The sequence below is a fragment of the Mucor velutinosus genome (assembly GCF_035048745.1).
Source record: "Mucor velutinosus strain NIH1002 chromosome Unknown tig00000041, whole genome shotgun sequence".
NCBI classification, from domain to species: Eukaryota; Fungi; Mucoromycota; class Mucoromycetes; order Mucorales; family Mucoraceae; genus Mucor; species Mucor velutinosus.
In genome coordinates this window covers 2,720,169-2,741,142 of record NW_027041905.1, presented here as the reverse complement: position 1 = coordinate 2,741,142, position 20,974 = coordinate 2,720,169, and the positions used below count along the sequence as shown (strand labels likewise).

At 38.3% G+C, this 20,974-nt stretch overlaps 7 protein-coding genes across 7 annotated transcripts; 1 reads left to right on the top strand and 6 right to left on the bottom strand.

Annotated features, from left to right (window-relative positions):
- Nucleotides 1–93: 93 nt before the first annotated feature.
- On the bottom strand, nt 94–474 carry ATC70_001084 (uncharacterized protein; the record flags this gene model as incomplete). The annotated part of the gene is made up of 1 exon (XM_064820488.1): nt 94–474. The coding sequence occupies one exon, from the start codon at nt 472–474 to the stop codon at nt 94–96; it is 381 nt and encodes a 126-aa protein (XP_064684408.1).
- A 2,920-nt stretch (nt 475–3,394) lies between these two features.
- Nucleotides 3,395–4,104, top strand: ATC70_001083 (uncharacterized protein; the record flags this gene model as incomplete). The annotated part of the gene is made up of 5 exons (XM_064820487.1): nt 3,395–3,567; nt 3,640–3,650; nt 3,706–3,830; nt 3,890–3,954; nt 4,014–4,104. The coding sequence occupies 5 exons, from the start codon at nt 3,395–3,397 to the stop codon at nt 4,102–4,104; spliced, it is 465 nt and encodes a 154-aa protein (XP_064684407.1).
- Nucleotides 4,105–4,362: 258 nt separating this feature from the next.
- ATC70_001082 (uncharacterized protein) lies at nt 4,363–4,743 on the bottom strand (the record flags this gene model as incomplete). The annotated part of the gene is made up of 1 exon (XM_064820486.1): nt 4,363–4,743. One exon carries the CDS (start codon nt 4,741–4,743, stop codon nt 4,363–4,365), a length of 381 nt encoding a protein of 126 aa, XP_064684406.1.
- Nucleotides 4,744–7,026: 2,283 nt separating this feature from the next.
- ATC70_001081 (uncharacterized protein) lies at nt 7,027–8,545 on the bottom strand (the record flags this gene model as incomplete). The annotated part of the gene is made up of 3 exons (XM_064820485.1): nt 7,027–7,091; nt 7,152–7,543; nt 7,599–8,545. The coding sequence occupies 3 exons, from the start codon at nt 8,543–8,545 to the stop codon at nt 7,027–7,029; spliced, it is 1,404 nt and encodes a 467-aa protein (XP_064684405.1).
- A 1,744-nt stretch (nt 8,546–10,289) lies between these two features.
- Nucleotides 10,290–12,002, bottom strand: ATC70_001080 (uncharacterized protein; the record flags this gene model as incomplete). Its single annotated transcript, XM_064820484.1, has 1 exon — nt 10,290–12,002. One exon carries the CDS (start codon nt 12,000–12,002, stop codon nt 10,290–10,292), a length of 1,713 nt encoding a protein of 570 aa, XP_064684404.1.
- A 5,263-nt stretch (nt 12,003–17,265) lies between these two features.
- ATC70_001079 (uncharacterized protein) lies at nt 17,266–18,687 on the bottom strand (the record flags this gene model as incomplete). Its single annotated transcript, XM_064820483.1, has 5 exons — nt 17,266–17,603; nt 17,666–17,784; nt 17,844–17,924; nt 17,994–18,418; nt 18,475–18,687. The coding sequence occupies 5 exons, from the start codon at nt 18,685–18,687 to the stop codon at nt 17,266–17,268; spliced, it is 1,176 nt and encodes a 391-aa protein (XP_064684403.1).
- A 266-nt stretch (nt 18,688–18,953) lies between these two features.
- ATC70_001078 (uncharacterized protein) lies at nt 18,954–19,292 on the bottom strand (the record flags this gene model as incomplete). Its single annotated transcript, XM_064820482.1, has 1 exon — nt 18,954–19,292. One exon carries the CDS (start codon nt 19,290–19,292, stop codon nt 18,954–18,956), a length of 339 nt encoding a protein of 112 aa, XP_064684402.1.
- Nucleotides 19,293–20,974: the final 1,682 nt, after the last annotated feature.

Here is a 20,974-nt window from a genome sequence, read left to right as displayed (position 1 = left end):
GGGACACTGATTGAAGGCCAGAAATAAGATGGATCATTAAAATTTTTATTTCTAAAGTGTATGATAGTATGGTAAAATGTACAAATGCAAGATTTAAGCTTGATTTTCATCATGACATTCTTGGGCAAGAATCTCGAAGTTTTCAGTATAAGACCACAAAGAGGCATTGTTAGTCTCACCAATGCGAACTGTGAATACTTGGTGGTCAAAAGATGGGAGGATAGGGGTAGTGTAATTGTCGAGAGAACAAGGAATAGAAGTGTTGGTCAAGTTGAAGACAACTTCGGTCGTCTCAACATCAATCAATTGAATGTTACATAAGAGACCAAATTCAGATGCTGAACTGTTCCATTGAACCAAACCAGTATATCCAGTGTACCATTCGGTATATGAGTCAGGAATGGTAATCTCCAAAGCAGCAAAAGCAGAAGCAACCAAAGCACAAATACCTGTAAAGAGAGTAGCAGCCTTCATTTTTTTTTCAACGTTGTTGTCAGAGAAAAAGAGAAATACGAAAAGATCTATTTTGATCAAATGCGATTTATATACTATTCTGATTTCTGTTTAACCCAAAAAAACTAAGTGTCTATCATGGCTACCAAACAACAACTACCGAGTTTCAAATGCTTTGTAGACAGATGGACCTTTTACTCTTACTTGCTCAGTGTGTGGAAATGCCGTTATGGTCCAAATGCTTTCTCAATAAGAACGTAAAACATTATACATCTGTACTGGTTTGAGGCATTTTCAATTGCTTTGGAAGTCTATTCTGCTATTATGACAAATCTGTTGACGGCACCCATTGTAAGAGCCCTGCAGCGGATCTAACTGCTTCTAAATACTAAAATAAATATACAAATCAGCACATGGTTTGGCATCGTGATAAATTCTTCATTTGATTACATATTGAGCAGTTTTGTTTACTATTGAGTCAACGTAGCACTTTTCATGCTCTCTCCACTATGCTACCAAGTTGGTTTGGCATGCTTTTGAATCATGATTCTTCCCTATTTTGTACCATTATAGATTTTGCAACAAGCAATACCAACATCAACCTCATTAGGAAATGTCATGATGATTGCACAATGTTTTAGATTGAAATGGAGATTGCACAGATTGGTTGCTTGCAAAAGTTAATCCGTAGCATGTTATTTTGGTGCCTGTATTTCATCATTGCACCAAATATTCATGAGGCAACAACAAAGTTGTTTCACATGAGCCGTTTTAGACCGCCAGAATAGCACTATATAATTGCTCTCATCTAGCACTTACTTCCTGATATGTTTGCTCAACTTTTTGGGACCAAAAAAACATGGCCAAAATCCTTCAAAAACTATGAGAGGTACCTCATGGTTTTCGTTGAAAATCAAACGATCGCGTTTTTCGCCTTGAAAATGAAGACGTTTACAATGGTATACGAGCCTTTCAACACTTCGGGTGGTTTCCTGACCTACGCTTCGCTTCGGTGGAAACCAACCTACGCTCAAACGACTCGCGCTGTCGCGGGCCTTTGGCTAATATCGCAAAATTAATACAGCTAAAATATTAGAAGAACCTTGATTGCTGATTGATATATAATCACTAATCATATGAGTGTTTACACTTCAGATGATTCTCTACCTTCGCGTCGCTTTGGTGAGAAACAATCTGCGCAGCGGCAACTCGTGCTGCCGATTGCCCTTGCGTATCTTATCAAAATACTGCTACTTTCATTTTGTCCCTCCACTTACACATGAAAATCCTTCATATTATCTGTGGATCTGACTCTTATCTGATGCTCTACATCCATATACATGTATCTACTTCATATACGGGCAAGTAGCATACTGGTATTTCCACTTTTTAGTCCTTAGTGTCCATACTACAGCAAAATTTGAATGCATTTGAGCTGCGTTTTCTCGCGTCCAAGGCCGTTTTAGATTGTCATAATAGGACAGAACACTTGCTCTCATCTGGCAGTTACTTTCTGACACCTTTGCTCAACTTTTTGGGGATCAAAAAAACATGAACAAAATTCGACCAAAAAGCATGAGGTACCCCTCATGGTTTTCACTGAAAATCAAACGATTGCATTTTTCATCTTGATAACGAAGACTTTTACTATGGTATACCTTGAATCAAAATGTTTCTCTCGATCCAAAGCAACCTCTGAAATCATCTTTGTGGGACTTTGATATGTAAAATTTCGACATTTTGGCCAGAAACCTCTTTTCATATTTTCATAAATCATTTGATAAGTTTATTCAAATCATCTATTTTACTTAGTACCATTGGATGCGCCTTGAAAAGTACTTCAGGAAAGCTTAAGGAAGCATTTTTTTTTTGTAGGGGAGTCGAGCTCCAGGTTTTATTTAAAGTCCTTTAAATGTCATACTGAGGGATAGAAAAGACTGTTGGTGGACCCAATGTCTGCAATGAAGGGGAATAAGATATTTTTGAACTAAGTTGGGAAAGAAATCTACTACTAATAAGGTGCGACTCCTAGAGCCAGTACAGTCTTGCGGAAATCGTCAAAATATAGATCATGGATAAGAGTACAAAACACCATACGAGGACATCAGTAATACGTCAAAAAAATCAAACAACTTGCGTTCACCAGGATTTGAACCGGGATCCTCCCGTTGGCATACGGGAAGCTTAAGGAAGCATGGGGTGATCATCATACTTCACTTAGTCGAATCTGCAAAAATAATTTGATGAGTCCAGAATCATCAAAATTTGGCCAATCTAAAACAGACAATGATTCTGGGGTTGAATTAGTTTTGGCTTGTGGGGCTAGCTGGAAAACTCAATGCCCTTTTCATAAGGCAATCCAGTAGTAAATACCCTTGAAGCGTATGGAAAGTAGGTGGCGAATCATAGCACTATCATTAACCGTGCTATTCTCCTTGCATTCTATATTTAATAATGTCAGTCTATCAAAATACTTATTAGATCAACTTCTTTCCTTTTTGAGGCTCTGAAAGTGTCTAGGGACCATAAATTCATTATGTTATAATGATATGAGCCATGCGTGGCAAATGCCTGGCAACTCAGTTTTCATGTCAGGGTTGTAAAAGTGCTTAGGGGCTATAAATTTATTATGTTATGATGATGATGATGGTTATTGAAACCATTCATACACTGCGGCTCATACAACAGTAATAACTGCCCGATAAGAATGTAATTATGATGGAGTACATAGCGTATATGTAGCAAATGGTTCTGCTATAGATAGACCGTCAAATCAAGAACCAAGTATAGGCAGAAGTGATCACATTTACCACCAAGCCAAGAACTTATAGCGACATTAACCAATCATGAAACTTTCTTTGATAGAAGTGTCAATATAAAACCTCTTAAACCTGAGCATTTGTTCCATCTTTTTTTATCTATTTCTTATTCCTCTTTCATAATGAAGTTCCTAGGTTCCATCTTGGCTGCTACTTTTGTTGCTGTGTCTACAGCATTTCCTGCTTCTGTGCATAACTCTTTAAACACTATCCATGGCAACAATGGCGATGCCTCAACTACACCTTTCTATGTCACTGCACCTCTTGAAAACACTACCTATACAGCGCCATCGATGTAGGATTTCTATGTGTTTATTTGCCGTTTATTTACTAATTAATTATCTTTCCTAATGCTGAATACATGTAGTGTCACCACAAGTAAGTTGCATTAATCAGTTTCTATTCTGCCTGCCTCAACTGGCATTTATTGTAGCTTGGCTCAATGGCATTGATGAGCAATTTACCATCGCTGTTCTGGAAGGCAAAGATCCTGCGTCAATGAAACCTATTGGCCTTAATTTAACAGCTAACGGCAAGACTGGAACCTACGTATGGACTGTAAGTTTGTTGATCATTGGTAATGGTTTTCTTACGATAGCTAATTATGTTTCGACTAGGTTCCTAAAGAGCTTGTTGGTGGTACTTACGCATTCCAATATATCTTTGATCTTTATGGTATCACGTAAGTAGCACATGTGTTTTCGGTCTATAAAAGCACGCTTGCTCATTTTCTCGACATAGCTCTGCTACCTATTCTAATCAATTCAAGGTCATTGGTAATGGCTCTGCCAATACCAGTGCCACTACTGTTGCCCCAGCGTCAATTATTTAATGCTGTGCAACGTACGCTTTAATACATAGTTATGGAATATATTTCTATAAATCCCTCAGCAATTGTAACGTCATGCTTGAAACTACATACATCTTTTGCCGCAAACACATGGTCCTGAAACATTTTGACATTTCAGTAACGGGAAAAAGGGAAGGGACCGTGCGTGGGACACTGATTGAAGGCCAGAAATAAGATGGATCATTAAAATTTTTATTTCTAAAGTGTATGATAGTATGGTAAAATGTACAAATGCAAGATTTAAGCTTGATTTTCATCATGACATTCTTGGGCAAGAATCTCGAAGTTTTCAGTATAAGACCACAAAGAGGCATTGTTAGTCTCACCAATGCGAACTGTGAATACTTGGTGGTCAAAAGATGGGAGGATAGGGGTAGTGTAATTGTCGAGAGAACAAGGAATAGAAGTGTTGGTCAAGTTGAAGACAACTTCGGTCGTCTCAACATCAATCAATTGAATGTTACATAAGAGACCAAATTCAGATGCTGAACTGTTCCATTGAACCAAACCAGTATATCCAGTGTACCATTCGGTATATGAGTCAGGAATGGTAATCTCCAAAGCAGCAAAAGCAGAAGCAACCAAAGCACAAATACCTGTAAAGAGAGTAGCAGCCTTCATTTTTTTTTCAACGTTGTTGTCAGAGAAAAAGAGAAATACGAAAAGATCTATTTTGATCAAATGCGATTTATATACTATTCTGATTTCTGTTTAACCCAAAAAAACTAAGTGTCTATCATGGCTACCAAACAACAACTACCGAGTTTCAAATGCTTTGTAGACAGATGGACCTTTTACTCTTACTTGCTCAGTGTGTGGAAATGCCGTTATGGTCCAAATGCTTTCTCAATAAGAACGTAAAACATTATACATCTGTACTGGTTTGAGGCATTTTCAATTGCTTTGGAAGTCTATTCTGCTATTATGACAAATCTGTTGACGGCACCCATTGTAAGAGCCCTGCAGCGGATCTAACTGCTTCTAAATACTAAAATAAATATACAAATCAGCACATGGTTTGGCATCGTGATAAATTCTTCATTTGATTACATATTGAGCAGTTTTGTTTACTATTGAGTCAACGTAGCACTTTTCATGCTCTCTCCACTATGCTACCAAGTTGGTTTGGCATGCTTTTGAATCATGATTCTTCCCTATTTTGTACCATTATAGATTTTGCAACAAGCAATACCAACATCAACCTCATTAGGAAATGTCATGATGATTGCACAATGTTTTAGATTGAAATGGAGATTGCACAGATTGGTTGCTTGCAAAAGTTAATCCGTAGCATGTTATTTTGGTGCCTGTATTTCATCATTGCACCAAATATTCATGAGGCAACAACAAAGTTGTTTCACATGAGCCGTTTTAGACCGCCAGAATAGCACTATATAATTGCTCTCATCTAGCACTTACTTCCTGATATGTTTGCTCAACTTTTTGGGACCAAAAAAACATGGCCAAAATCCTTCAAAAACTATGAGAGGTACCTCATGGTTTTCGTTGAAAATCAAACGATCGCGTTTTTCGCCTTGAAAATGAAGACGTTTACAATGGTATACGAGCCTTTCAACACTTCGGGTGGTTTCCTGACCTACGCTTCGCTTCGGTGGAAACCAACCTACGCTCAAACGACTCGCGCTGTCGCGGGCCTTTGGCTAATATCGCAAAATTAATACAGCTAAAATATTAGAAGAACCTTGATTGCTGATTGATATATAATCACTAATCATATGAGTGTTTACACTTCAGATGATTCTCTACCTTCGCGTCGCTTTGGTGAGAAACAATCTGCGCAGCGGCAACTCGTGCTGCCGATTGCCCTTGCGTATCTTATCAAAATACTGCTACTTTCATTTTGTCCCTCCACTTACACATGAAAATCCTTCATATTATCTGTGGATCTGACTCTTATCTGATGCTCTACATCCATATACATGTATCTACTTCATATACGGGCAAGTAGCATACTGGTATTTCCACTTTTTAGTCCTTAGTGTCCATACTACAGCAAAATTTGAATGCATTTGAGCTGCGTTTTCTCGCGTCCAAGGCCGTTTTAGACTGTCATAATAGGACAGAACACTTGCTCTCATCTGGCAGTTACTTTCTGACACCTTTGCTCAACTTTTTGGGGATCAAAAAAACATGAACAAAATTCGACCAAAAAGCATGAGGTACCCCTCATGGTTTTCACTGAAAACCAAACGATTGCGTTTTTTACCTTGATAACGAAGACTTTTACTATGGTATGTATTGAATCAAAATGTTTCTCTCGATCCAAAGCAACCCTTGAAACCACTTTTGTGAGGTCTTCATATGCAAAATCTGGATACTCTCGCTAAAAGCCTTATTTTATATTTTACTGAATTGCTCAATAATGTCATTCAAAACACCTACTGCAATTAGCACCGTTGGATGCGTCTTGAAAAGTACTTCAAGAACGCTTAAGAGAGTATGGGATAATCATGGCGACTTACATAGTCTATTTTTGCAAAATAGGTCGTTGGAATCGACTTGAGGTCAAAAAATTACTATTTCAAGCAAAGAAACATAACCGAAGATTTAGTTATTTTTCGGCTGTGGCCAAATGCTTTCTTATGAAGAAAATCAATGATTTGGAGCTCATAAGAAGACGATTGCGAAATGAAGAGTATCATAGCTTAGTCTAATTACTACGTTTAGCTATTGCCACGCGTATTTTTTTGGATACAAAATCTTAATATTGCAAATTGCTTAAACGAACACGAAATGCCGAATTGTCGCCCTATAATATTCTAAATTGTATATGCTACCTAGATTGCGAACCATGTCGGTAGATATAGTATAATAAGATTTTACATTTTGGCTTTAATCTAGTATATCATTGAAGAAGCATTGAGGTGTTTATTGATAAGAAGCTCAATTGATGTAGTAAAAGTAGTATGCAGCAGTTATTGATATCAGCAAAACTAGACCAGCTAACCCTTCATTTTAAGCACGCAATGAGTTAAGAGAATAGTAAATAATTATTGTTCCTAGATTACCTGTATATAACCAAGGATACCAAGCATGACTACGAACTCTTTTCTTGATCTGTTCATATCGTTGGGAAGCGCCTTTCAGAAAGGCCGTGTGCACAGAAACACGTTCCTGCAATTGAGCAATCCTCGATCGATCAACATGGTATTGAGTAATTGAATCAGCCAATTGGTGATTCACATAATCCAGTACTCGCTTAAGCGGGCCAAACTGTATATTCAGAGTTGTATCCATTGTGGAATCTAGAGATTGATCTAGTTCCAACAATTGCCGAGTATAATCGGATATATCTTGCTTGGCAGCGTTTATTCTGCAAATCAATTGTTGAATGTTGTGCAATTCCTGCTCAGTCTCTCTCTGTACACTCTCCACTACAACACTGCTTGATATTTCTCGACTACAGCAGCGGCGGTTAATGTCCCATGCCATCTACTTGATACTCAACCACTTACACTCCAATTGTAGTTGCATTTGACTTTGACGATGGTCGACGAGTAGTAGGATGAGCACTGTTGTCATCGTCATCAATGCCAGATCCTTCGTTGGCATCAATGTTGGGGTTTTCTGTGTCCAACGTAAGATTTCGCAAAATAGTGTGCTGCAGTTTAACCAAATTCATAAACATCATCTTTTCCGAGAAGCATCGAGCCGTTAGCTTGAGTTCAGTATGCCTTGTTGTTAAAATGACATTATTATCAAACATGTTTTCGTCATCTGTCACTGTGCAAGGCGCATGAATCCAACCATTGCGCAAATTTCGTTCATATGACAAGACATCACTGAGTGTAACATTTGCATGGACTTTGGGCGTTGACGGTGGTGTTTCTGTCAAATTGTTGAATGTCGAGGAAGAAGTATTACTGGTATTGGTATTATTATTATCGTCGCTGCTACTGTTGCTATCGCTTTTATTTGCGAATAAATCTTCTTCGTCATGCTCTGCATTTGCATTACCAGTGCCTCCTCCTCCTCCAAGGTTCTCCTCGTCAATGGCTAAAGTGTGTTTCCAGCTTTTGAACATGTCATGAATTAGTTTAGAAGAACCACGCGCTGCAGCGACGGGACGTAATGCTTTTCGTAAATCTTGAGGCGAGGGATGTGTAGGCAAAGTAGCGTGATGGAAATAAAGAAAGGCAAGCCTCGATCGTACAGGTAGTATGGCAATGGTGGATTCCAACACTCGAACAAGCACATACGAGTGCATGTCGGGCCAGTGAAAGCAGAAAGTGTCAATCACTTCAGGATTGAACTTTTTTTCATGTTGTAAATGCCTACTTTTCTTCTTTATCAGTACTGGTGTCGATGCTGTTGCTTGAGATTTATTGTGTTTGTTCTTTTTAGCATTATTTGTCAACCAATGTCTATTGTGTGATATACGAATGTAAGGGTCAACATACATTGGATTCATTTAAGGCTACACAACGATAGTTTTTGTATAATGTTTATGTTGAAATGTGTTTTTATTGCCACGAGGGTCGATAATTTAGACTACAGCAGTAGAGGGTTTGTCTCATCAAACTAGCCAAACGGAGTTTTTCTGCTTGATCCTTTAATCAGCAAATAATAGAAGGTATTGTTGCGTGTATTACAAACAAAGATTCAAGGTAAAAGATGTGTGTCGTGGAAAATTGGAGTGTAGCACTTTTTTTTTGACTTGGTGTCACACTGAGGCTTTTGAATGGGTTACAATAAGGAATTGATAAGGGATGAAAAGACTGCAAACAGAAAAGTTCTTCCATTCACATAAATTGCTACGTATTACGGCAACAACTTGGTGATATGGCGTTGCTATGGTAATGGCAGCTATTGGGAGACTCTTATCTTTATCTATTTAGAACAACTCCGTCTTCATGAGGATTTTATTGTTACGGTAATACAATGTATCAACTCTTTTCCCACCCAAATGTAGTGTAGTAATGGTAATATCCTTAAAATATACCACAAAAGCCATGCTTCCGTTGGCTAGGTTGTGTTTTGGTTTGAATCATCTCGGGTAAATTAGTAACTACAGCTGAAAGGGACCCTAATGATCCTCTCAATGCCATGTTTTCATGATTCATCATGTTTTTATTCAAATGATCTGCGAACTTCCATGATTTCGCCTGCTTATAGTTAAATTTATCCAGTAGACTAAAATCAATTGCTCTCAAAGAAATCACGCCCGAAAACGAAATGCCTGAAGTAGCCGAGTGATACAAATACTCACCCGAACCCATCGTATGAAGTCGTATGAACCTCACATTAGAAGTTATGAGAAAAACAAACAAGGTAAATCAATAGGAAACTCTATAATTTTAATCATGCTGTGTTTTTCTGATATCATAGTAGCACAGTTAATGAGATGCTTCTTTGTTTATTTGAAGATGATGGCACTTGACATACGAGATGATCAAAGGTGTATGAAATGCAACCTTCAACACGAGCCTCTACTGTAATTTTGAAGGATTTTTAAGTACTGGATATCACTGTTAGATGTGTAGCTTATTAGCAAATGTTATTCTGTAAACTGTTGTCTACAAGTAGCTATTGCTCCACAGCCATCATTGGTGAAAGGATTTGATCTGCCTTTAATCTGAGAGGATACATAGTACGGGTAAATTTTATTACGCTTCTCTGACCAATAATACAAGCCAGCCATTGTGTGCTTCAAAAGCAAGATCTAATCTGTACACAATACCAATGCAATGCGCTTAGATAAGACTTTTTTGTAAGGGTTTGCAATTTAAATGGAAGACTTACCAGCAAGGTTGTATAATTCGCCTCGCTGATCCCCCCAATGAAACGCTTCTTGGCATATGATTGGTAGTAGCATCTCGGTTACGGTCTATGTAATATAACTGTAACTATGAATTTTGGTGTAACTTTTCGATTATACAACTAAAAAGAAACCATTCCGGTCAAGGTTGCTCAAATAAAAGGGAAACCGAGCGATAAGATCAGATGAGTATTAAAACAAGAAAAAAGCTTATCGCTAACCAGTAGTTGATTTGTTTTCTGTTTTTAGTTTTTTTTTATTTACACAAACAAATTAACAAAAAATTAAGGAGAATATACATATACAGTAGAAGAGCTAAGAGTGTGAAATCATATACATAGTAATAAAAGGAAATGAAAAGGGGGAATATATAAATATATGTGTGTGATTAAGCTGTGCTGGATGAGCTAATGGACGAGTTACTATTTGATGCTTCATTTACAGACCATTTGCCAGTTTCACCATTGACATCAATATCATAAGAAAGTGTTTTGCCTGAATGATAAACAAATCCATCATGTCTCACCAATAACAATGGCAATTCAAAGTATCTTGCACCATCAGGTCGTGTAATCAGCATGTCATGGTTTGCCACCAGCAATTCTTGAGTATCAGGCACGGATATTGTCAGACTTCCATCATTGTTGGAGACTGGTAATGGTCCATGAGATCCAAGCCAGAACTCCAAGAGTCGAGAATATGGGAGCGATTGCATCAAATGTTGTCCAAATGCTTTCAAGGAATGTGTTTGAGGTACATAATCAATTGAAGTGATGACGGGAAATGGAACAATCGATCTAGGTGGTGATGGAGGGGGAGACAATTGTCTGGTAGCATAATCAATAGGTTGTTGTGGTTGTGCAAGTGGTTGTTGAGGTGGTTGAGTTGATTCTGGAAAGCTATATTCAAACTTGGAGATACCCACAATAGTCCAGCAAAGATAATCGTCTACTGGGTCGCCCTTCTCAGTGTTGTTGGTGCCGGAGGGAGCCTTGGATGGAATGAAATCAATCCATGCATTGGTGTTGTGGTTGACATTGCCGTTGTCAGATTCAGGAGAGTTCATCGCTAGACCGTTTGCGTTCAAGTATAAGGGCGCTGATGAAGAGGTAGCAGAGGCAGATAATTGGAGGGCAATCTTTTGCATTTGGCTCAAAAGACCATACGAATTATTCACCACATGTCCCTTATCCACTTTGCGGATGATAAGAGGAGGAGAAGAAACGCCAGTATTCACATCTTTGAGGATGATTTCAGTGCCATAAGTGATGGGAACAGATACGCTGTGATTTTCAGGGTTAACGGCTTGATTGGGTTGACGTACAACAATAATTTCAAAGGGGGACCAGGAGGAATGCTTTGCACATAGCTGCTTGTTCTCTGATGTCATGTATTTTGTACGGACAGTTTGAGAATTGATACGATTAAATAAGGATACATATGAATTTGTAAATAGACAGGTGGAGATGTTGCGAGCTTTTGCTGTCTTTTTTGATGGTTTGGAAATGATGGAAATGGGGCTGCTGAAGAAGGAAGCATAAGGCTGTTGCTGTTGCTGTTGCTGTTGCTGTTGTTGTTGTTGGCTATTCAAATTGACACGAAGACAGAATTGCTTTGCCTTTGCGGTACCTGTGACAAAGAGGTATTTGAAGCTGCCTCGCAGGTTTTCATCAAGCAGTGTACGTTGCTCCAATTGACGATCTCCAGTTTCACATACAACTGACATTGATACGATTGGACTTTGTTTTGCATTAGACATCATGACAATTGGTGGAGGACATAGAAATCTCTTTTCAGAACCGTAGGATTTCTGCGCTACTGATGCATGATAACAGGTAACAGTGGACGTCATTGGCTTTTGTTGCTGTTGCTGCATTTGATGATGGTTGTAGTAGAGTGGTGGTGATTGCGGTGGTGGAGACAGTACAGGAGACGCTGAGCAGTGTCTCTTATGGCTCATGTAATCGCTATCAGAATCCAGCATGGATTCAATTGACATGGATTGCTGGGGAGAAGATGGTCTGCTACGTTTTCTGCTGTTATTTGGATAGGGCAAGTGTATGGGATGTGCGCTGTCAATTGCACTTAATAATGACTCCATTGGTGTCATGTTTATTAGTTGAATCTTTTTGCTAGATCCATAAGGATGTTCTGAAATTATATTATCCATGTTTTTTGAAATAGAAAGAAAGAAGGAAATAACTAACAAATAGCCTTTCAATTCTAATATTTATATAGGAAACGGGAATTGGAGTGTAACGAAAATAATAAGGAGGTTTACTGATAAGATGTTTCCTTGATCTTATCACGTGGGATTTTCTCTTTAATTTTCCCAGGAAATAAATGTGTTGATTTATATACTGTAATAATGATTTCTGTCTTTTATATGTTCATCTGGGTGTTTGTGCCGACTAGACATGCTATAATGGCATTTATCTTCATGACAATACGATGCTGCCGTCTGCTAGAAAGTGCTTGACAGATTCCTCTACTGATAGAATGTAGATGTAGGCACATATACCACCATTTGCGCTTTTCTCTATATTGCAATAGATCTACAAGCACAAAAGAGTATAATAATAAATTTCCTTAATAAGCATTGATAAGAAAAATCATTCTTATTCGCCTTAGATTTTGACAGGCATCCTCATGTGATGCTTCGACGCTCCGATTGATGTTATTGGAAGAGACACTCTTCTTACAGCTAAAAACGCACAAAGACATCACGCTCTAACTTTTGCAATAGCCCCTTTCTAAATCAAGCACCGTGAGAATTGTTTCTTGCGAATAGATAAGAAAATGAAATCGATCCCGTCTATAATGTTACACATATATTTGAAAATTCTTTAACAATGGTTTTTTTTTAGAGTAGAAAAAAGCGATATGACAAAATATACCTTGCTAATGAGATGGTGAAGTATTATCCGCTGTATGCTGGATATCTACGTTTTTCTATATGAAAACAGACGTGGACGCAACTCGATAAGCTATATATTTGATCAGTGAATTATCAAACATAGTGCCATGTCAAGATTCTCACATTTTTTTCACACAGTTTGTATCATATTCTTGATTTTTACAATCTTTGAATGTGATGTTACCCAAAAATAGGCTAGTCAACAATGTATGTTACAGAGGCACGTCTCTCTTCATCTATACAGTTTTCCAAGCATCATATTATATATGAAAGATTTGCTTTATGTAGCCTAAGCGTGCAATGAAACATCAAGTTGATTTTCAATACGTTTTTCTTTTTCTTTTACTCAAATCGGTCCAATTTTATTCAATCTCTGATGTGGCACGGAAGTTTGCAAGCTCAGCTGTGAAGCTGGAGCATTTTCCTAACTCGAAAAAGGAAAGTGATGCAGGTGATTTGCCTTGATGTCAAGCCCATGATTAACTGAAGCATGAAATAAGCTTTATCATCTTCACTATATATACTGAAAACTATGTTTTTAAAAAATAAAGCCAACCACAACCTTTCAAATATAATTCTAAAGAATTGAGAGCTGGACAAAGATGAACAAAACCACCGGAGAAACCGACAATGGGGAGGGAGTTTGAGGGGTTTACCGTAGCGAAGTAAAGGTGCAAAACCTATAACAACTAAGCATCTAATCTAACACTTGGTAGCATTAATCTATATGAGGGCTTGATCGCAGCGAAGCGAATGTGCAAAACCATAGTATTTAAGCGGCAAATTCGGTTTCTTATTTCCATTATTATCAAGACTTCATATCTTGACATGTAGGCTTTTCTGAGCCACCGAAATGACGACAAACAATTGTACTTGAGTAGTAGTAACTTCCTGACACCTTTGCTCAACTTTTTGGGCCAAAAAAAAACATGGCCAAAGATCGACCAAAAAGCATGAGGTACCCCTCATGGTTTTTGACGAAAATCAAACGATCGCATTTTTCACCTTGAAAATAAAGACTTTTACTATGATATGTATTAAATCAAAATGTTTCTCTCGATCCAAAGCAACCTATGAAACCACTTTTATGAGATGTTCATATGCGGAATATGGCTATTTTCGCTAAAAACCTCATTCCATATTTTACCAAATTACTCAATAGTTTTATTCAAAACACTTATTACAGTTAGTACCATTGGAAGAGCCTTGAAAAGTACTTCAAGAATGTATTAGGAAGCGTAGGGTGATCATCACAGTTCATATAGTCGAATATCACAGAATAGATTAAAGAAGTCGAGAAAAGACGAAATCTGTCCAATCTTGTGCAAAAAAAAAATCTGAGTTTTAATGGTTTTAGCGGCGGTGACGGGCGGCGCTGCTACTGGCTGGCCCAAATGCCTTTCTGATGGTGACAATGATGATTGCGATACTGATCAAATGGGAATCATGAAATTGAAAGGGCAATTGCTTAACCCAAATACTTTTTTTTCGGGGGGGGGGTTTACTTATAAATGTGCCTTTTGCAATGACAATATTTGAAAAACGTATCTGTAGATCTTACACAAATCCTGTATTTACACGTAGCCAGCTTTATGTCGCCAGCTCAAGAGCAACACCAGCGAATGATATAGCAATTCTACTACCAAAAAATATGGTACAAATGAAGAATGTAATATCATCATAACATAACAAATGTTCAGTCCTTAGACACTTTACAACCCTAATATGGAACCTGAGTTTCAAGGCATCTATCAGACCTGGCTCATATGAGAATAATGATTTTACAATCAATCAACAAAAACCACTGTTAGTTCTACCTTCTTTCCTCTGCTCAATGCTGTCAATGTTTTATTTGAACGACATCTCAGAGCCTCAGAAATTTCACTACTTACTGCAGACATCTTACGTAGCCCATGAATCGTCAATGTCCAGACTAACGTTATTAAATATAGAATGCAAGACGATGTCATTATGAACGATATAGAATGCAATAAAATACCATTATAAACAATAGCTTTATGGCATGTCACCTACTTTTCATACGCTTCAAGAGCATTTAATACTGTATTGCAGTATGAAAAGGGCGTTGAGTTTGCCAGCTGGCCCCACAAGCCAAAATTAATTCAAATCCAGAATCATAGTTTGTTCCAGATTGGACAAATCTTGATGGTTTTGGATTCGATTAAGCTATTTTTGCAGATTCGACTAAGTAAAATATGATGATCACCCCATGCTTCCTTAAGCTTTCCTGAAGTACTTTTCAAGGCGAATCCAATGGTACTAAGTAAAATAGATGATTTGAATAAACTTACCAAATGATTTATGAAAATATGAAAAGAGGTTTCTGGCCAAAATGTCGAAATTTTACATATCAAAGTCCCACAAAGATGATTTCAGAGGTTGCTTTGGATCGAGAGAAACATTTTGATTCAAGGTATACCATAGTAAAAGTCTTCGTTATCAAGATGAAAAATGCAATCGTTTGATTTTCAGTGAAAACCATGAGGGGTACCTCATGCTTTTTGGTCGAATTTTGTTCATGTTTTTTTGATCCCCAAAAAGTTGAGCAAAGGTGTCAGAAAGTAACTGCCAGATGAGAGCAAGTGTTTGGTCCTATTATGACAATCTAAAACGGCCTTGGACGCGAGAAAACGCAGCTCAAATGCATTCAAATTTTGCTGTAGTATGGACACTAAGGACTAAAAAGTGGAAATACCAGTATGCTACTTGCCCGTATATGAAGTAGATACATGTATATGGATGTAGAGCATCAGATAAGAGTCAGATCCACAGATATTATAAAGAGTTTTCATGTGTGAGTAGAGGGTTAGCTTAAACGTAGTAGTATTATGATAAGATACACAAGGGTAACCGGTAGCTCGAGCTGTCGCTGTGCAGGTTGGTTCTCTACCTTCGCTACGCTTCGGTGAGAACCATCCGAAGCATAAACACTCATATGATTAGTGATTATATATCAATCAACAATCAGGGTTCTTCTTCTAACATTCTAGCTATATTAATATTGGGATATTAGCCAAAGGCCCACGGCAGCGCGAGTCGTTTGAACGTAGGTTGGTTTCCACCGAAGCGAAGCGTAGGTCAGGAAACCACCCGAAGTGCTGAAAGGCTCGTACAAATAATAAATAGGGCTTGAATTTTCTTTCACATCGTTTCAATAATAGCTTCCGTTGATACCAGTGTATAAGCAAAAGGAGGAGGATGCAGGGAGAAATACCTCTCCCATTCTGACTCTGATATAATCTTTCTTTTATTATCGATAGATTGTTTAAAATCTACTTAAATAGCAGGTTTTTATTGTCTCTGATTTGAAATGCCTTCGACGAGAGCCCACAGGGCGACGCCGTCATCGAGCGTAGCGCGATTGATCGGCTAGTAGCGTCAATACTGTGCATCGCATAAAATTCTGTGATTAGCAGCATCAAAACAGTAATGAATCCAAAACGTCTCTTTCTGGAGCAGATTTATATTGATAGAGTAAATTAGATAACGAGATACAATATCAACTATTTATTTGTCCAGGTTGAGCACATTCTACAGGCATCATCTCAAAAGAGCCGTATAAACAATAAGCTAGCATCTCTATTTTCTCAATTGCCATCAGAAATTCTTTACGTGAAAAATACCATTCCCTCGCATTTTCAGTCTACTTTTGTCGAGATGTAGATCAGTTTGACTAAATAATTTCAGCTACTAGTGATTAAAGCCCTAGAATTACTATGCCAATTCTATGGATAAGTAGGTGTAATGTAACAACTGTAAGAGCAGCAATACAGTCAAAACAGCATAAAATTGCACAGTATGCGGCAAAACAGGAACAAACGTATAAATAGCATACCTGAACAGTTCAAAACAATACAAGCATAGCATCGAATCAAAGGATGAAGCTCAGTGTACCTTTTGGTACCTTAATTTTTCAACTTGTCTGGTTTTTACACCCACAAAATCAAGGTGAGAGTTTTGACGACGCTCTTTTGAGTGTTTTCGGAAAAGTAGTTTTTAAAGCTAGCGTAAGCATCGTTGAATTTAGATATAAAATTAAAAGTACCATTGTTAGAAAGCCAACATACAGGAAAATGTTGGCGTGAGTTTTGAAATATCTATCTTGTCTATCGCTTCAGCTGCAGCTTCTTAAAATTGTAATTTTGGGTCTAAAATACGCCAAAGCACCCTGCTTTGTATTTGTAGGAGCTGAGTTAGAATGTGTGATGAGTGCAGTCAGTGCCTGACTATTGTCTCTTTTCAGATCGTTGCTACCTCATTCTTACAACGAACCCCATCTTGTAAGCTTTTTCATTACAAAACTGCCTGCACGATATCAGAAGCGTTATTGAAATTTAAATGAATTACGAGATGCATCGTATCAAGTTTTTGGAGTACATAAATTTTTTTGATGTGTACGGTGGACATCAACGACCATTGGCATTTATTAGCATTCTGAAGATGAAGATGAAGACCCCTTTTTCTTTCTCTGTGTCATTGATCCCATCCTTTTGAGAAAAGACTTTGGAGCATCGTCTTCTGATATCGGTTGCAAAACACCGTGGTTTTTAACAGATGCGTATATCTCCTTCAAGCATAGTTCCAGCTGATTTTTCCACACGTCCATGTCCTCCTCATCATCCAGGTCAATCTTTTGCTCGAGCACAGTGGACATTGTGTTTTCACAGAACAAATTACTAGTCATTTTAGAATGACTACTGATTTGTACCAGATGGAGATCCGTATTCAATAACATGATGGAGTAGGTAATCGTATAAACCACATCTGAAATAGTAATTGGCTTTGGGTTGAGCGATTCATATATACCAAACTGTATCTTACTTTACCCGCGTTCTTGTACAACCGCTTATCAGAGTTTTGGCTCCAAAATTTGTGCGAAAACACCTCGAGGATACGATCAATCTCTTGTGCTTCTGCTTTAAAATAGAGTTTTTGACACAATTTTCTGCAATACCGACGCACATAATCAGCATACATTGTACAGTGCTATCATTGATTCCCTACCTAAATGCCTCGTCTAATACCATTCCCGTAAAATCAAACTGGTCCATGTATGACTTGAGCACTTTGTGACAAAACGGGTCTCTATAAGCCAATTGCAACAGGTAATTAGATGCTAATTTAGATTTGTGATTCTAGTTTGTATATACTCACAATTTGCCAATGTAGGCAGCAATTTCTCTCTTGGGTAGACACTCTTCATCTTCTGCCCACAGCGAGCGTGCTTTCCTTTCTACCTGGTCATCGTCGTCTTCCTTGAGAGCTATCAGATCTTCGATGGATCCAAATATTTTGTCATTCATTTTCCACAACTCCACCGAGGAAGAAAACATGTTTGCCCAATCCACTTTAAAGACAGACTTGTGTTTCCATTCCAAAAGCGCTTTTGTGATTTCATCATCTTGCTGGCTCCTTTTCAGTCTTCGAGGTTTATTATGTAAACTCGAGGATCGAGAGGGCGGTATAATAGTTGGCTGTAAAGGTTCTGGATCTTCGAATAGAAAAGGAGGTATAGGAGGGAGGGGTTCGTTCAGTTTACCATTGGGCTTTTGAGGTAATGATTTAGATCTCATTGGCGTCTATCATGTTGTCATTAATAAGTAGTACTTGCTGTATAGCACCATGCCGAGCCTACCTTTCGAGAAAAATGAGAGAGGGAGCTTGATCTAGTTAATCTCACTGACTGATGCTCTTTGACCGAAGATGATCGCTGTGGAGGCTGTATACATAGCTGAAATCTATTCACATGTTGCTCGTCCTGATGCGCCTGCTGCTGTTCCTGCTGTTGTTCTTGTTTTTGCTGATGATGAACGAGTGAGTGGTTCCTCTTGGGAGAGGCTAAAGACATTTACAAATATTTACAAGAGAATTGTATAGACAAAAAAGAAGATTTTTAATAGACTGCATTCTAAATCTCCTTTGTAAGAGGTCGGAAAGGCAAAAGAAGGCAGACAGCATCACACATCATAGACAACAGTAAGCACAGCTTCACGTGGCACCGAGCATTTCAGAGCACGTACTTAATATAAACAATGAAAATCCTTCAATTAACCAACGTTTTTCTTCTTTTGATCAAAAAGAGTGATGTTTATTGTACATAAATAGGATGGCAGTTTAATTGTCTTTATGCTCAACTTCTGTTACACCACCTTTCTTGTCGTGGTAAAATTCAGAGCAAATGGTTGAATCGCGCAAGAAACTTGAATTGCTCTTTGTCAAAGGAGGCTTTTGTTGCTTTTTGTCGCTTGTCAAAGCGTCTCCAATAGTGCTTGCCAATGTACCAGAGACGTGGTCTTTTGTAGGCTCGAAATCATCCGGCTTGTGCTGCTTGATATCATGAATTACTTTGATGGGATTACCGTATCGAAGAGAAAAATGATCGTCTTCCATGATGGGGTCTCTGCTTTCAGCGTGAGGAGAATGGAATGTATGAGGTGTATTTGATGCAGACATGCCTCTGAAGTGCTAAAAAAGATGTAGATGAAGAAAGAAAAAGAAAGTTCCCATCGTCGCCTCGATTCATTTCACTTATACTGCAACCCATTCGCAATGCCTGAAACATGACGTGACTAATGGGTGTTGTTTTCTCATTGCACTGTAGTAATTCACGACTGTCTGTCGTTGGTGAAGAGGCTTTTCAGGAGGCTTCATCATTTCATAAAAAGACAACCGCATGGTAACAAACTTGTTTATAACAGAGCCCATCTACACGTACCTCCGTATGAAGAGCACTATCTGATTAGAACAAAAGCCTCGCTTCATTCTAATCTCGGACACAACAAACAAATAAATCACTTGAGATTATTTACATGACTCTAGAGCAATTATATCATCCTATGGATCTCGCCATTTGTCGCATTATCTTATCATTCTTTTGAGCTTTCTACTGTGATATGAGCAATAACAGATATATCGGAGATGCAACAGCTGTGGCATTGAACCTTACATGAACATGCAATTTGCACCAAGACATCTCAAGATATTAGGTTTATGGGGACATGGTCGTGGGTTCGGCCATGACCTGTTTATTGTCCATATTGTCAGCAGATTACTTTGCGCTAGGCCATATTTATGATGAGACAAGCGGATAATCGTTTACACTCACATTCTATGTAAATTATCGATCCATGTGTGTAACATTGGTCCCAAAAGGACACTTGCCCACAATTTTTCTCCTGTATTATCGTTACGAGCTGCCAAATGTCAGTGATTCCTCTTCAATGCATTACTATGCAGTTTGTATGACACTATGCTTTTCAAAGTGTCTTTTCACTATTTGCGTGGCAAAGGGTGAGTAGGGATCAATCTAGCCAATATCATCCTTCACATCCGTATGGATTGCCGCAGAGCATTTGATCCTGTGAATGCTATCAAAAACCAACATCCTGGTTTCTAACTTCAAGAATTCTGACTATCCAGACATAACAGGGTGTCCAAATGGAGAAATGCCATCTATTTATGTTTGCACAAATCGGATAAATTGACCATATGAGGACATGTCTACTCTTTGATTTGGAATCATGTTGGTTCGGCGACTCAGCACCTCGCAGAAGCTGAGACCTATATTAGATATACCTAAGCTGTTATTAACTATCCCATTGCTCAAGCAGTGAAGAGCTCTTGAATATCTTGATCCCGGGCAGACCAAATCTATGGTGTCTCTAGCATGCCCCCCAAATATGCCATTTGCTATCAGTTATTTACCTCCATCAGTGAGTTGATTCAGACCAACTATTCATTGTGGTACGCCATGACATGGTAAACACCATTCTATATTCTACCATATACCATATATCCGTGCAACTATCCCCCCGCATTTTCTTCCTCATCAGAATGCGGAGATTGTTGAATATCATGATACACACACAGGTGGCCGTCAAACACATTAAATCCACTCTCACACACTGCGCCTGCATACGCATCCGGAGAATTTCGGTCCAATGACTATAGACTCTACAAATCAAGGTTAACAAATCGTATATTAAACAATACTCTTGTACACTTTTGTAATAAGCTGATTCTATTCATGATGTCATTGGATCACCTTGTGTGGGGAAACATCTTGTCAGCTTTAGTCATGAAAGGATTGTATATAAATAAGCAACTGATTACCGACCCCTTGCATCCAGATAATT